Source organism: Podarcis liolepis, assembly GCF_965112155.1.
Source record: "Podarcis liolepis genome assembly, chromosome: 14".
NCBI lineage: Eukaryota > Metazoa > Chordata > Lepidosauria > Squamata > Lacertidae > Podarcis > Podarcis liolepis.
Window position 1 is genome coordinate 13,937,767 of NC_139569.1, and position 15,681 is coordinate 13,953,447.

The 15,681-nt window shown below is 43.7% G+C and overlaps 1 protein-coding gene across 4 annotated transcripts in view; it reads right to left on the minus strand.

The window, feature by feature from the left end:
- The window catches only part of VWA3A (von Willebrand factor A domain containing 3A), a 49,007-nt gene extending 33,574 nt beyond the window's left edge, over window positions 1-15,433 (minus strand). The window contains exons 1-9 of one of the 4 annotated variants that reach the window (XM_083474167.1): window positions 13,780-15,433; window positions 9,921-9,995; window positions 9,618-9,686; window positions 9,028-9,099; window positions 7,154-7,274; window positions 6,478-6,602; window positions 6,328-6,402; window positions 1,791-1,845; window positions 348-446 (exon numbers count right to left, since the gene is read on the minus strand). In XM_083474167.1, coding sequence (XP_083330293.1) covers window positions 348-446; window positions 1,791-1,845; window positions 6,328-6,402; window positions 6,478-6,602; window positions 7,154-7,274; window positions 9,028-9,099; window positions 9,618-9,686; window positions 9,921-9,982 — 678 coding nt within the window. In that variant the 5' untranslated portion in view covers window positions 9,983-9,995; window positions 13,780-15,433. The remainder of the gene's footprint in view (window positions 1-347; window positions 447-1,790; window positions 1,846-6,327; window positions 6,403-6,477; window positions 6,603-7,153; window positions 7,275-9,027; window positions 9,100-9,617; window positions 9,687-9,920; window positions 9,996-13,779) is intronic. The other 3 variants (XM_083474169.1, XM_083474168.1, XM_083474170.1) reach the window with 3 other exon arrangements.
- Window positions 15,434-15,681: the final 248 nt, after the last annotated feature.

Here is a 15,681-nt window from a genome sequence, read left to right on the forward strand (position 1 = left end):
TAATTGTCATGACTAGTTTGGGTTGATTAATTTCAATGGTTATATAAAACTAAGTTCTCCTCATCCATTAGGATTAATGAACATAAGTTAGTAATGTCCATTTATTTCAATGGGTCTACTAAAACTCATTTGAATACAGTACAACCATATATTTCCCTACTCAGGCCTCAAAGATACAGGCTGATAAAAATGTGAAGGAAATTAGACGAAAAGGCAGTGACTTGCACAAGGCTTCCTACAGAGCATCATAGCCAATAAAACCTACATTTCGCCAGCCCAAAATGCTACCCACAAGTACATCATCATCTCTGATATTAAGAGTTAGCAAGTGCTTCAGTAACATTTACCAGAAGATCTCTTTGGAAATCCTGCAGTCTGGGTCCACAGTTTACATCTGATGTGTCAATCAGAACTCCAACTTTATCCCCACGGATCATACCAAATATCTGGAAGGGGGAGAAAAAACAAAACAAAAGGAATGTTAAGGGGTGGCTCCAGTGCCAGGAGTGAACCAACAGAGTGCAACCTGCTCCCAAAGGAAGGGTGCTCCCATTGGGATAGTGCATTTTGGGGATCACATGGGTTGAGGTTTCACACACAAGGGGTTCCCAAACACACATGTCTATTAGACCCCATGTTAACAGGGTACTGTTTTGAAGGGAAATATAATAAGAATGGAAACCGTTAACAGTTTTTAGGAGAGAGGAAATTGCTCGAAACACTTCGAGACTGTGAGAAGCCAAGTTACAGGGAACCAGGCAGAGGGCCTTTTCGGTAGTGGCACCCGCCCTGTGGAACACCCTCCCACCAGATGTCAAAGAGAAAAACAACTACCAGACTTTTAGAAGACATCTGAAGGCAGCCCTGTTTAGGGAAGCTTTTAATGATTAATAGGTTATTGTATTTTAATATTCCATTGGAAGCCATCCAGAGTGGCTGGGGAAACCCAGCCAGATGGGTGGGGTATAAATAATATATTATTATTATTATTATTATTATTATTATTATTATTATTATTATCATTATTATTATTATTATCATTATTATCATTATTATCATTATTATTGTTATGTACTGCTGTTCTAACCCTGGGCCAGCAGGGGGATACTGTAGATAGTTATGCAAATGAAGGATCGAAAAGTGACGTTCTGTGATTGGATAGTTTTAGAAAGTTGCAACAGTTACAATTGTTCTGGAGCTCTATATAAGCAGGCTGACTGAGCTCCTCAGTTAGTTCTGTTCCAGCTTACAAATAAAGAGCTGCTTGGAAGAATCGCTGTGTCGTCTGATATGTTCGCCCACAACTTAACAATTATCATTATTATCATCATTATTATTATTATTCCAATGATGTACAAATGCCTCTAGTCAAGCAGGTGCAAAGTTGTCAAGATCCAGGCTGAAATCCCAAATTGCGCTCTTCTTTTGCTTTGCATTTCCTCTTGGCTGAAGCTGCAGAGACCAAAATGATGTACAGGAGCTGCTGCTGCTGCTCCTCCCTGCCCCTTGCTGGTCAGACTACAAATTTGCTAGTGCCACTTGCCACAACTTCATTTTTGTGATGCATAAACAGTGTCCTTTAGGTTAGGGGTAAGGAACCTGTTCCCCATCAGATATTGCCGGTTCTTCTCTTCCTTCATCCATGACCATTGGCCGTGTTGTCGGAGGCTCATGGGAGCTGGAGTCCAGCAAGGCCCGTGGTCATGGACGATGGGCGATAGAGATCAGCAATATCTGGAGAGCCACAAGACCCTCACCACAGCTTTACGTGAACAAACTGTGCACAGTACCTTCCTGCTATCCTGCAGCAGCCACTCAATGCGTCTGTCATAGAGAGCAATAGTTCTGTGGGTGGGAAACAGAAGAAATGCAGTTAGCGCAATAAAAATTGTAAGATATTGCAATGGTGTTAAGAGATGAAGTTCTGCCTTTCTTATTCTAAATTCAAGTGGGAGAACATAAGATAGGGTTACCAGACGCCCCGGATTGGCAAATCTGTCCCCGGACAAATTCCATCCCCGGAATGTCCCCAGATTTGCAAATCTGTCCCCGGGAAACATGGCAGCGGCAGCCTCAGCAACTTCAGCAGCCCGGAGCCAGCCTGGTAGCTATCTGCGGACTGCTGTCTGCTGCTACCACCACCACTGCCGAAGGGGAACCAGGGGTGTCTGGCAGTACAGATCTCCTGCCCCCTTCCCCCTTTGTTTTGACTGATGGGGAGGCTCGGGAGTTGCGGGCAGGTGGCTGTTGCCCAGGAGGGGGCGCAAGGCGCATGGTTTCTCTGCCAGGCAAGGTGCAACGCCCTTCTTTTGCACCCTGTGAAACATAAATGCAGAGTTTTATAAAAACTGGGCAACGGTGCACCACGCGCCCATGACTCCCGAGCCTCCCCCAATCTCCTGCCCCCTTCCCCCTTTGTTTTGACAGATTGGGGACGGCTCAGGAGCCACGGGCGGGCAGCCATTGCCCAGTTTTTTAAAACCTCTGCACATTTGTGTTTCACAGGGTGCGAAAGGAGGTCTTTGCACCTTTATACAATACGCATGTGTGCTTGGACCCAGGGTCTTTGCCTCACCATCCCCACCACTGACTCCCTGTTGCTACTCAGCTTCCAAAAAAAAAAAAGTGTCACCGGATTCATTGAAAAAAATCTGGTAACCATAACATAAGAGGTCGTAGCTTCTTCACTGGTGGCGCTAGTGGAATGCCCTCCCTTGCTGAAATGTGAGAGGCTGTATCCATATTGGCATTCCACCAGTTTCTGCACACACACAGAGGAAACATGGAAACGTGGGTAACCTGCCCTGTATCAGATCAGACCACTGGGTCCATCTAGCTCAGTACTGTCTATAATGACTACCAGCAACTCTTCAGTGTTTCAGACAAGTCATCGCCAGCCCTACCTGGAGAGGCTGGTGATTGAACCTGCAACCTTTCCCATGCAAGGCAGATGCTCTGTCACTGAGCTACAGCCCTTCCCCAGCTGCAATCCTTCCCCTGAACTTGAACTTCCTGACCTAATTTTTTGAATTGTATTTTAACTGTTTTAATAGTGATGCTTTCTAACTGGCGTGCCTTAGCGTATATTTTAGGTACAGGTGTTTTCAGATGCTCTGACTGGTTTGGTTTATTGTGCGGCCTTATTGTATTTGGGTTTTATAAATTGATTCTGTACTTGTAAATCACCCAGGCTGTGTACACACTAAGCCTTTAAAGCATATTCAAAACACTTCCTTTCTCTCAAAGGAAACTGTGGTTTCTCCCTCACAGTTACAATTCCCAGCAAGCCTTAACAAACTACAGTGCCCAGAATTCTTTCCCAGAAATCTTCTTTTGTATGCACTGTTGAGATTTCACTTCCTTCCCACCTTTCCTGTTATCGGTGCCTTCTGTCTGGTTTCTTTAGTTGTCCATCTAGCCCAATATTGTCAATTGGCAACAGCTCTCACATTGTTTTCATTTGTGACACAAGACCAGAGGCCATATTATTATCTTTCTTTTTAAAAAAATCCCACAGTTGGCTGGCAAAAAAGCTGCTTAATTAATTAAAGACACCAGCCCTCCACAAAAGGGATCAGCAATGTATGCACATGGATTTTAATGAATGGCTATTTGGAAATAAAGCATAATGAAATGAATAGAGAGGCAGAGGGGTCAGCTGCAAAAGCAAGGCAGGTCATCTCGCTCAATTTACTCACTGAGGATAAATTTAATTCCACCTTGGCAGGGTCACTGTTTGAAAATAAAGACATATTGACACCAAAAGAAAGATAGCGCTTAGTAAAATGTTTTGGAGATCAGGGCCATTCTGATTTCATCCTTGCAAATAATAATTGTACAACCATTTCTAGGATGGTTGGAGAAAACTCAACATTCTTTCATGAGCCTCACAAGGTTGTCAAGACTGGACTTGAGTTGGCAGGCTCTGATGGAAGAGGAGGAGGAGGAAGAAGAAACAGGGCTGAATTGTGAGAGTCTATGGTAGGAGGGTGGCACTGTGGGTTAAACCACAGAGCCTAGGACTTGCCGATCAGAAGGTCAGCGGTTCGAATCCCCATGACGGGGTGAGCTCCTGTTGCTCGGTCCCTGCTCCTGCCAACCTAGCAGTCCAAAAGCATGTCAAAGTGCAAGTAGATAAATAGGTACCGCTCCAGCGGGAAGGTAAACGTAAATGAAGGTACCTTCCAGTGGGAAGGTAAACGAAGGTAAACATTTCCGTGTGCTGCTCTGGTTCTCCAGAAGCGGCTTAGTCATGCTGGCCACATGACCCGGAAGCTGTACGCCAGCTCCCTCGGCCAATAAAGCGAGATGAGCGCCACAACCCCAGAGTCGGCCATGACTGGACCTAATGGTCAGGGGTCCCTTTACCTTTACCTAAGGTAGGAGGACAGGGTTAATGCCCTTTCCACCTTGACTTCAGTCACTTCAGGGATGCTGGCTCTCCCCTCTGACCTTCCTGAGGAGTGGGAAGCCTCAGTGAAGGATCGGGAGGGCTCTGATCAGCCAATGAGGGAGACCAAATAGGAGGCAGCAGTGAGTGATCAGGAGTCTGTGCAGGAGAGTGCGGTATTGACACCTAGAACTGCCACTGCAGATGAGAGCAGACCCACCCACCCTAACAGAGTGACACTTACAATCCTGATATTCCCATAAGGCACGAGAAACTCACGAGTGAGTGCACTATGCCTTGTCTGTAAAAGCTTGGCAGGAGGGGGGAGAGATTTGTTGGGACATCTTCGATGCTTCTGCCCAGTTCTGAACTTCTTGCCCAGGTCCTAAACTCCTGGATCATGACTCTCGAGTACTGTATCTGCTGCTGAGCCTGTACCATTACTTGCCTAAATAAATATCTATTTCTTACTTCCAGTTAAGAGCTTCTGTCTGCATGCGCTGGGCTCATTCACCAGAAACTAGTCTGAAACGAGCTTTTTGTTTTATTCAAAGCTAACTGCGGCCCTCAAAGTTTATCATTATGACTTGTTAAAATGTAATTGTTTAGAAAACAGAACACTCTCCCTTCCTGCGGTTTCTAGCCCCAGGAATTCAACAGCATACTGCTTCTGATCATGGAGGGAGAGTCTAGGCATTGTGGCTAGTAGCCACTGATCGTCTTTCCCCCCTGTGAATATTTCTAATCTTCTTTTTAAAGCCATCCAAATTAAGACCATCACTGCCTCTGGTGGAAGCTCAGAGAACAACAACACGTTCCCCTTGCTCAGAGAAAGGTCTGTAAAGGGAAAGGAAACTGGATCAGACTCCTTGCCCATTTAATCTCGTGTTCTCTGCTCTGAATGAGCACCAGCTCTCTGGGTTCTCAGTCAGAGAATGCCTTTCCTGCTATCTGATTCTTTTATCTGGAAATGCCTGGGGATTGGAGCTGGGACCTTCTGCCAGAAGCAGATTTAGGGGAGAACTGTTGAGAATTTCCATTCCACCTTAAGGAGCAGACGTGTGGAACTATTGCGTGTCACATGTCTGTTTACATTCCAGCACAGCTTGCTGGGAACTTCCGTTGTGTGTATTGCTTTTGTTTTTCCCCAGTCTCTCTGAGAAGTCGAAGAGAGACATGTTTCCTTGTCCTGATTTATGATTAATAAATCTGTAGTTGTAGTATGCTTTCACAAGCCTCACGCCTATTCTGTGTGCACAGTTTGATCTGCTGGTAGTGTGCCCTGGCTTTGAAGCCTGGGTCGCTGATTTACGTCGGAACAGAGGCCGATGGGTCTTTGCAGCAGGACGGCTGGAAGGAGATGGCCCAGCTGGGGCTAGCCAGCTGGCCTTTCAGCCCTCTGCATGTCAACAAGAACAACTGGTTTGGTCACACCGGGCACAATGATTCAGAATGGAAGGCGAGAGGGTGAGGGGGCTAAATTTCAGCATTGCACATTGCATAGGTAAAATTTGAGGCCTCAGCGTCTGCCACTGCTTCTACATTCCAGTCGGAGGACTTAGCACTATCCCAATATGGATGTTGCATGGGATGGAAGGTTATGTTGATTTCAGATCTCTGTTCCTCATTTTTCCAATCTTAAATTCAGTTCTCCACATTTTCTGCAGCAATTTGCATTTAAAAAAATAATAGACACAATATTCAGTTTTTATGGACACTTTCCCCTAATGTTGTTTGATTGGAGAACCACACTGCAAAATCTGGATACATGTGAATCACACAGAATGGCTGTGTTTAGGTTCTCATATTGTTTTGGAAAACGTGGATTTGATTGATTTGGCTTTACATGCAAACTGAACTGGATTTCTCTCCCATTCCTAGATTTGACCATAAACAGATGCAAACCAGAGAGGGGACATGTTTCTGGGGATACTTACTTACGCAACTCAGATTCAAAATAGTTAACAGACTCCTTAGTAAATTCAATACTCTCTGTTGGATCATCTGGATTTCTAAAAAGGAAACATCGAAAAATGGATGAAAAGAGCAGACATGACCAGCTTGGAACAACATGACCTCATACTTACATCACAATGCTGCCCTTCTTCATTAGATCTTCGAATGAGAGTTGCAAGGGTTTTAAACCATAGACTTGAATCCAGTCATCTGTGCACTTCAACCCAGCAAACAGCATTGCTGTATCCTTAAGTCTCTGTTGACCAAATGAGAAAAATGGGAGTCAAGAAAAAGCCATTCAGGGACGAAAAGCATGCACTTCAAGTTGTCAGAGCACATGGCTGTAGCAAGAATTTGCTTTTGCACCACTTGTTTGTTACCCAGGGGAGGGAACACCTTTTAAATAAAAACAAGGAAGCAAGAGAATGACAGCAAGCCCAACAGATCCAGCAGGAACCTGGGTTATTAAAGACTTCACTTATTGCCTAAAAACAATGATGGGTGGGAGCAGTCAGGCCAACTCCCACCCTTCTTCTCAAAGGAGCCCAAGGCAGGAAACAGTAAGTGATTAAAAAATAAAACAATTCCAATACAGATTGGGGAAGATATCAATTTAAAAGAGTTGTTGGAGACACCAAAAAGACAACAGAGATGGGACCTTTCTCATATTCCAGAAGAGGGTGTTTCAGTGGGTTGGTGCCACCACATGAAAGGCCCTGTTCCTATGTTGTTTGCTACAGACCTCTACTGTTTCTATGACCCATGAAGAGCAGGCGATGAGTGCTCATAATACAGATACTGACTTACCATTAAATCCTGTGTCTGGTTGATATTGGTAACCAATAATCCATCATCAGAGACTGCTGCAGAAACATTCCACAAAGATGGGCTTCCTTTTTGTAAAGTGGCATTTGACACTGAATTTACACTGGAGGGGAAAAGGGGTTCTTATGCAGCATTACAAAGCTTGTCTTTTCTTTTCTTTTCAGACATTATACACATCCGGCAATGTAATTGCTAAAGCATTCCACTTTAAGTCAAAACCACTTTAATGCAGTAAAATGGGAAATCTGGGGGAATTTTCATGGGAGATCTTGCCTAGCCTCTTTGATGTATATTTAGTAAGCCTAAAGAGCTGTGTGCAAGTATATGTGTTTCTGAAGTATAGGCACCCCAAAAAAATTAATTATAACTTTGATTTCAGATTTGACTTGTACTGCATTGATTCAAAATACACAATATGACTTGCCTTCATTCATTATGCTGCTAATAAATTTTATGAAATGATGTGTTTCTAAAAGTGGAAATTTTCCATGGAGAAATATAGCAGTAGCAAGTTTTCCACGATATGCAACTGCTTTAATAGAGATGTAACTAGATAAGAGTGTGCTCACCATGCGAGGACACTATTTCTCATACATAACAGGCAAGTAGCAGATGGGTATTTTAACATGGTTTCTTCCTAGGAAAACTTGGGAAAAACTGTACTTTAAAAAGTGTGTGTTTATTTAAATTGTTTAATATATAAACAACCCACCATTTAAAAATTACCATGGCAGTGTGTTTAAACAGATATAATAATTCAAAATATGAAGCTAAAAACAGTGAATACAGTGGTACCTTGGTTTAAGAACAGCTAAGTTTATGAACAACTTGGATTAAGAACGCTGAAAACATGGAAGTAGGTGTTTTGGTTTGTGGACTTTGTCTTGGAATAAGAACATGTTTCACTTCCTGTTGAGTGTGTTCCATTTGTAAATTGAGTCCCCCACTGTTATGATATAGAAGCAATGCGGCCGCGAGCTGCTAGCTTGGAAGCAAAACATAATGGGAATGTTGGGACTGTTTCCGTGGGAAACAGAGGGACAGTCTATTCACAGTGTGAAGCACCGGAATTAGCTCAGAGTGTAATATGAGCTGTACAGGAAGTACAGTAGGTGGAGTTTGTCTCTCTGCTGTTGGAGTTTGAAGAGAGCAGACGTGTTTTTCTGTAACGCTGCAAAGACAGAAATAAAGGCATGTAAATACGTTTCTGTCTATCTCTTTCCCCTGCCGGGGGGGGGCAGGAAAGAGTGGTGTGTTCTTCTCACGCTGAGGAGGATCGCCGATCGTGACCTCTGCCTGGATCCTGCCGGAGAATGCAGACAGGGAGGTCAACCGGTGATTCAAGCCGGGTGCCTGGAGAGTGAGAAGCACACCTTGGTTTAAGAACGCTTTGGTTCTTCTGGAACGGATTAAGTTCATAAACCAAGGTACCACTGTATGCATTAAATTCATATTTAATATCAACAGGAACAATATCCAACATTGCTACCCTGAAAAGGCCTGGTTGCAACTAGACTATTTCTGGTGGAACAGACAAAAAAGCACAAATCATGAGCACAAATCATCCCGTGCATGAGATAAGCCAACAGGTGCAAGGTCAGCCAAGCCATTGCTGTGACAACGGCCCATTGCTGTCTATATCAGTGAGTATGGCATGTCAGATCATTAGTCAGTCTGTGAGTCTGAGCTATGGATGGACTCCCTGCCTTCCACCCACTGTGCAAAGTTCTTATACCAAACCCTTGGTGATGAAACGAGATAGCTACAAAAGCAGCAGCTGAACCTAGGTGGAACCTTCCAATTGTAAAGAGTCTGCCCACCATATCCAACTTGTTCAAAAGCTACAAGTCGCTTACCCAACTTTTTCCAAGAACTGCGCATCGTCCAGGAAACTTGCCACCTTCTTCTGCTTTGACATACTCTCGGATCTTTTATTTTTTTAAAAGAAGAAAGAAAGAAAAGAGTGCCTTTGAAAAAAGTAGCACACTTTATTTTATTTTATTTGTATTGCCCCACAGTCCTTCTAGTACCCAGGGACGGAGGAAGCGGGGTGCAGTAGGAGCAGGCTGCCCCGGTGTCACCACTGGGGTGTGTGTGACAAAATGCCGAGCGGTACTCACCGTGGCGCCTGCAGCGAGGCCGAGCCATGAGTCTCTCCCGGCAGAGATGTGGTGGCTTGCAAGCGTGCAGGCTCCACGCTGCCCAAACGGTCTGCCCACTGCCTCCCCACCCCCCAGCTGTAGGGCGGCTGAGTGGGAGGAGGCAGGCAGACTCCGAAGGCCCCGAGGTGCGCCCCACCCCTATGGGCACGCCACCCATAGGGCGTTCAAGTGGCTTCCTCCGCCGCTGCTAGTATCACAAAGCAGCAGCAGTTGCATTCTAATATTGTAATATGTAGGATTCTGCCCACCATATCCAACTTCTTCAAAAGCTACAAGTCGCTTACCCCACTTTTCCCAAGAACTGTGCATTGTCCAGGAAACTTGCCACCTTCTGCTTCAACATATTGCTGGATCTTTTTTGAAAGAAAGAAAGAAAGAAAGAAAGAAAGAAAGAAAGAAAGAAAGAAAGAAAGAAAGGAAGGAAAAGAGTGCCTTTGAAACAATTTGCACACTATTTTATTTTGTTTTATTTGTTTTGTCCTACAATACTTCTAGTATCACAAAGCAGCAGCAATTGCATTTCAATATTGTAATATGTAGAGTCTGCACACCATACCCAACTTCTTCAAAAACTACAAGTAGCTTACCCCACTTTTTCCAAGAATTGTGCAGTGTCCAAGAAACTTGCCACTTTCTTCTCCTTCGACATACTGTTGGATCTTCTATTTTGTATTATTTTAAAGAAAAGAAAAGAAAGGGGATAGCCGCTATGAAACAATTAGCACACCATTTATTATTATTATCATTTGACCTACAGTCCTTCGAGTATCACAAAGCAGCAGCAATTGCATTTTAATATTGTAACATGTAGAGGACAGAACCTAATGCCCCCCCCTTTTTTTTAGCTTTCTCATTACAAAATTGGCATGCATTTTTGTTGCATGGCTGAATTGGTCCTTCCCTTTTCCATATTATTTAAATATAGTCTCTGCTGCTACAGGCCTCCTAGTGAGTTCTGTGCTATTTGAAAGCTTAAAAGGTAAAGGGACCCCTGACCATTAGGTCCAGTCGTGGCCGACTCTGGGGTTGTGGCGCTCATCTCGCTTTATTGGCCGAGGGAGCCGGCGTACAGCTTCCGGGTCATGTGGCCAGCATGACTAAACCTCTTCTGGCTAACCAGAGCAGCGCACGGAAACACTGTTTACCTTCCCGCTGGAGCGGTACCTATTTATCTACTTGCACTTTGACGTGCTTTTGAACTGCTAGGTTGGCAGGAGCAGGGACTGAGCAACGGGAGCTCACCCCGTCGCGGGGATTCGAACCACTGACCTTCTGATTGGCAAGTCCTAGGCTCTGTGGTTTAACCCACAGCGCCACCCATGTCCCATTTGAAAGCTTACATCTCGGGGGGGGGGAATATATTTGAGCTGCCATCTTCTTTTCAGCCACTTGGTAGATGCTAAGATTGCCTTTGCCCGTCGCTGAAGAGCTCAAGTTATACCATCCATGAAAGAATGACTGATAAGATTGCCAAAACAAGCAAGCCAACTCAGTGTTACGTGAGGGAACAATTGATAGACAGTTTTCATTAACACGTCAGCTGGACACCACTTATAGCTGAGTGAAATGAATGGATCTGTTTTATTACTGAACAGAAACTTGATTTTGTAGGGCAGGCATGAGGAGCCTGGGGGCCAAATGTGGCTCACCATGCCCCTCTCTGTTTAGCCTTCGGGAATCACTCTAGCCTAGCCACATTCCCTGCCATAGAATCATAGAATGTGAAGAGTTGGAAGGGACACAATGGTCATCTAGTCCAACCCCCTAAAATGCAGGAATATTTCACCCATTGTGGGGATCAAACCCACAACCCTGAGATTAAACGAGTCTCATGGGCTATAAGCTCAGCACCCCCAGGATGCACCACTCCTTGAACGGAAAGGGCCTCCATCTTGCCTGGATGGAGGAGAGAGGGAGAAAGGGAGGTGCTACTGTGCAAAGATAAAAATTACATTTGTTGCTCTGCCCACTTTTGCCTTTGGTGCCACCCACAACTGGCATGTGGCCCTCAGAAGGCTGCCCAGAAGGAAATGTGGCCCTCAGACTGTAAAGCAGGCTTCTTCAACCTTGGCCCTCCAGATGTTTTGGCCTACAACTCCCATGATCCCTAGCTAGCAGGATCAGTGGTCAGGGATGATGGGAATTGTAGTCTCAAAACATCTGGAGGGCTGAGGTTGAGGAAGCCTGCTGTAAAGGTTCCCCACCCCTGTTGTAATCAAAATCAAGGTAAAAAGCTTAAAAATTGGCTGTACAGAAGATGACCTGCTTTAGGAAGGTGTGGTGCAGTGGTTAGACAGTTGGTCTAGGACCTACAGTAGGTTAGAGCATGGTGCTGATAATACCAAGGTTGCAGGTTCGATCCCCTTAGGGATAGCTGCATATTCCTTCATTGCAAGGGGTTGTGGGGGCTCTTAATTTTGGAGGGACTTTGAAACAGGTTCTTAAATACCACATGGAGTTCAGTGTGGACTGTGGAAAAGGGGCTGTTTTGTCGAGAAGGGTCAAAAACACTGTTAAGCTGGAGTTCCCACGAGTTAAAGGAGCAGGAGACAAATATAGCTATAAATATGAAGAAGAGCCGCGGAAGGGACATGGAAGGGACTTAAGGGCCTCGGATATAAGATTACCAGGTTAATGCGCTAGATTGATGGGATAGAAAGGACTGACAAAACCCGGTACCAGGAGGAAGAGACGCTGGATGAAGATTGGATTGTTTTTTTTGTTTTTTTCTATTAGGATTGTTTTACAAAATTGATGAATGTTAGAAAAATGTTGGAACGAAATTATTTGGCTTTAGTAAAAATATTTAAAGAATTATGTAAGAATATTATGGTTATGAGAAATTGGTAAAAGACTTAAGTTTTAAGCTTTAAGGTTTTTTATAGTAAGATAAGATTAAAATAGATTAAGGTAATGTAATGACAGAATATTATGAAATATGGAAAGGATTTGCTGCGACAATTAACAACTAGGATACAAAAAAAGGGAGGAGGAGGAGGTCAAAGAAAGAAGGTAATGACAGTTAAGGTTTTGAGAATATTGGATTTGTTTTTAAATGTTTGTGGTATATTTTTGTCTTTTGATTGTGTTGTGTTATTTTTTGATTTTGATTTTGATTAATCTGTATTGTTTGATGTGGTTTGTTTTTTCTTGGGTTTTTCTTTTTCTTTTTCTACCTTGTTTTCTTTTGTAATTCTAAAAAGTTTTCAATAAATATCATTTTTTTAAAAAAGGGATAGCTGCATATTCCTTCATTGCAAGGGGTTGGACTAGATGATCCTCAGAGTCCCTTTCAACTCTACAATTCTACAATTCTATTATTCTACAGTAGGGCAACCTACTGTGGAACCAGGTAAAACGTATAACTGCAAACAAAATGGGAGATGAATATCTAAATGACATAAAACGGAATAATATAAAATGTTATATTATAAAACACCAACATGTTTCTTCTTCAGTGGTCTCTGGCACCCGTCTGTACGGTATGTAGCAAACACACACACAAATGTAAATTCAGAATACTTCCATACCGATGAAAAAGACAGGTAAAATATATACATAAACCCAAATAATTTAGGGCTTGTTGATATAGTTCTGATCAGACCATGGAATAATCTGAAATGCAGCACTTGTAGATGTGGGCTGAAATGCATTAGTCGCTTTATAACACACAATATTTCACTTTGTTTCATTTGGACACCCAGAGTACATTTTGTCCAGAACCAGCCAAAGATGACACAGAATAATGAAGCTATTCGAGTTCTCCAGAACTCCTAATCAGGCCAGATTTTGACACTGATTTTTTTTTTACTGAGAAGTGACAACTAAAAATTCAGTCCTAAGTATTTGTCACACTTGACAGGAAGAAACTTAAAAAGCAAGTCATTTTAAGGTGTAAGCTGGTATCCCACTCCAAACAAGGTTTTTAAAATAGAAAATGTACCTGAGGTACATTTTTTACAGTTGTATTCTCAAAAATTAGTAAACATACAATAAAATGGAAAATGTGTATACTGCTTTTTTTTTTCCCTCAGTGGGAAATTATCAAAGCCATTCACATCATAAAACCTACAACAACATGCAGTAAGTTTTAAAAAGTTCTACAACACAGCAAAGTTTTTTTATGACAGATTTTCGGTGCATATGATGGATATATACTGTTTGAAAATCACACTAGATAAAACAAATCAGTTACAAGTATTCCCTCCATACCAGAGACACGGTGGATATCAGGTGTGAGACAAGAGCCCTGGGTAGTGACTGGAGAAAGGCACTTTGCACATACTCAGGGGCACAGTTTACTACTACCCTACACACGATGCTCTTCCAAAGCAGTTTTGGAGATAAGCACATCATCCCACAGGTCGGGACACCATTGCTTCTTCACATCCCAACAGCCCTTCCTCTGCTAGGACCACCACAAAGCTGTGCAGCCTTGGGACTCACCAGCGATCGCTCACTCTGCCTTGCATCTTCCCCTGTGCATGTAAAGCCAGGCTTTATCCAGGAGCAGACACTCCCCTGGCCTGAGCTGTGTTTTCGTTGCCAACGGCAACAGAAGCAACCATTCTCCATAGCGGATGGAGGGAGATGAAAGATCTGCAAGGGAAACACGGCTGCGTCTCAAGAGGCGCACAGCGAATTAATCTGCCTGAAAAGCAAATCATGTTTCTGTCTGGGGGCTTTTTATATACCCAGCCAAAAGAGAAAACAACGTGTAGGACCAAAAAAGAGTATTTTGACACCTTTTAGAAGGAATGAGGAAGCTTTGGCCTTCCAGATGTGGCAGAACTACAACTCCCAGCAGCCTCAGCAAGAACGACCAATGGGCGAGGGGTGATGGGAGTTGCAGTTCGGCAACAACTGGAGGGCCAAAGGTTCCCCACAGCTGCATTAAAACAAGGGAGGCAAACCCTTGTCACTGTGCCATATCTCAGTGACGTGTGGGCCACAAATGCGGGTTTTCGTCTTTGTACAAAAGCCTAGTTTCTACACATAAGACTCCCCTCTCCATCCTTCATCCAGACAAGCAAGAAGCCTGATCAGAGTTCAAGGATGCATTTCCGCTGGGCAAAAAACTTTCAGAGAAAGCGTGAAGCAGAATCAGTGAAGTGTGTGTGCGGCTTCAGAGGATGCGACACCTGAGATTTCGGAGGGCCGGATTGAGAGGATTGGAGCGCCACAATCGGCCCCTGGGCACGAGGTTCCCAATTTTTGCCTTTGTAACTGACAGGATTTTTTGCATCAGAATTTTGGCAGATGCGCCGAGAACAGTAAATACATCTTCCCAGTGTGGTTCCAGTGTGTCAGATTAAGACCCGAGAGACCAGGGTTCAAATCCCCTCAGACATGAAGATCACTGGTTGACCTCAGGCCAGTCACTCAGTCTCAGCCTAACCTAACTCACAGGGTTTTTGTGGGGATAAAACGGGAAGAACTCTGTATGCCACCATAAGCTCCTGGGAGGAAATGCAATAAACACAAATAAAAAATGGGTTTTCTGTTGCCCCATTTGAAGTTAAAGGGGTACCACACCCCGCCCCAAGTATGCTGCTATACTTCCCTCTTGTGTAATGTGGGCTCCTGTCCTGTCAGCATGAGGGCACTGAGTTTCCTCTCTGAAGGAGGGAGAATTTAACAAAAAATGACATTTCCAAGCGAATCCTTACAGCGCAAACAGGTCATAAAAATCAGATTTTTCTCTCTGCTTGGCAAGTCATTCCTCATTGTTGCCTTCGCATCCACCCAGCCATGGGTAGGTATTTCAAATGTATTTGCTGTTTTTTAACTGTTTTTCAATCATTCGGGGCACTTTCAGCTCTACCTTTATCTTGAGATGATTCTTTAAAAGGAGATAAATAAATAAAACCCCTGGCTATTCCGCTGCTTCAAGTCCTGGAAGACCTGCTAGCCTGGAAGACCCTTGCTGGCCTTTTCCCACCTGGCCTGACCAGCTCCAGTTACAAAAGTTGAGGCTGCTGAACAGATTTTTCGGGCTGGGGTATGTTGCCGTTGCTGTTATTGATATTACTTCGTGTCTTTCTTTTTAGACCTTTTTATGTGGATTTATTCTTCAGTGTGGTTGTGTACTTTTCCAATGAGTTTTCTTTAGTTTATGACTTTTGTTATGCTTCTAATTGTGTATTTTTTTCCATGTTGTATGGCGCCTCAAGGATGGTTTTAACCAGTGCTTTTTTCCCGGGTGTGTGTGTGTGGACAGGACGCAGGGGTACGCATACCCCTAAACATTTCCGAAATTAAATAGATAAATAAACAAACAAACAAATAAATAAATCCTTCCAATAGCACCTTAGAGACCAACCAACTTAGATGGTCTCTAAGGTGCTA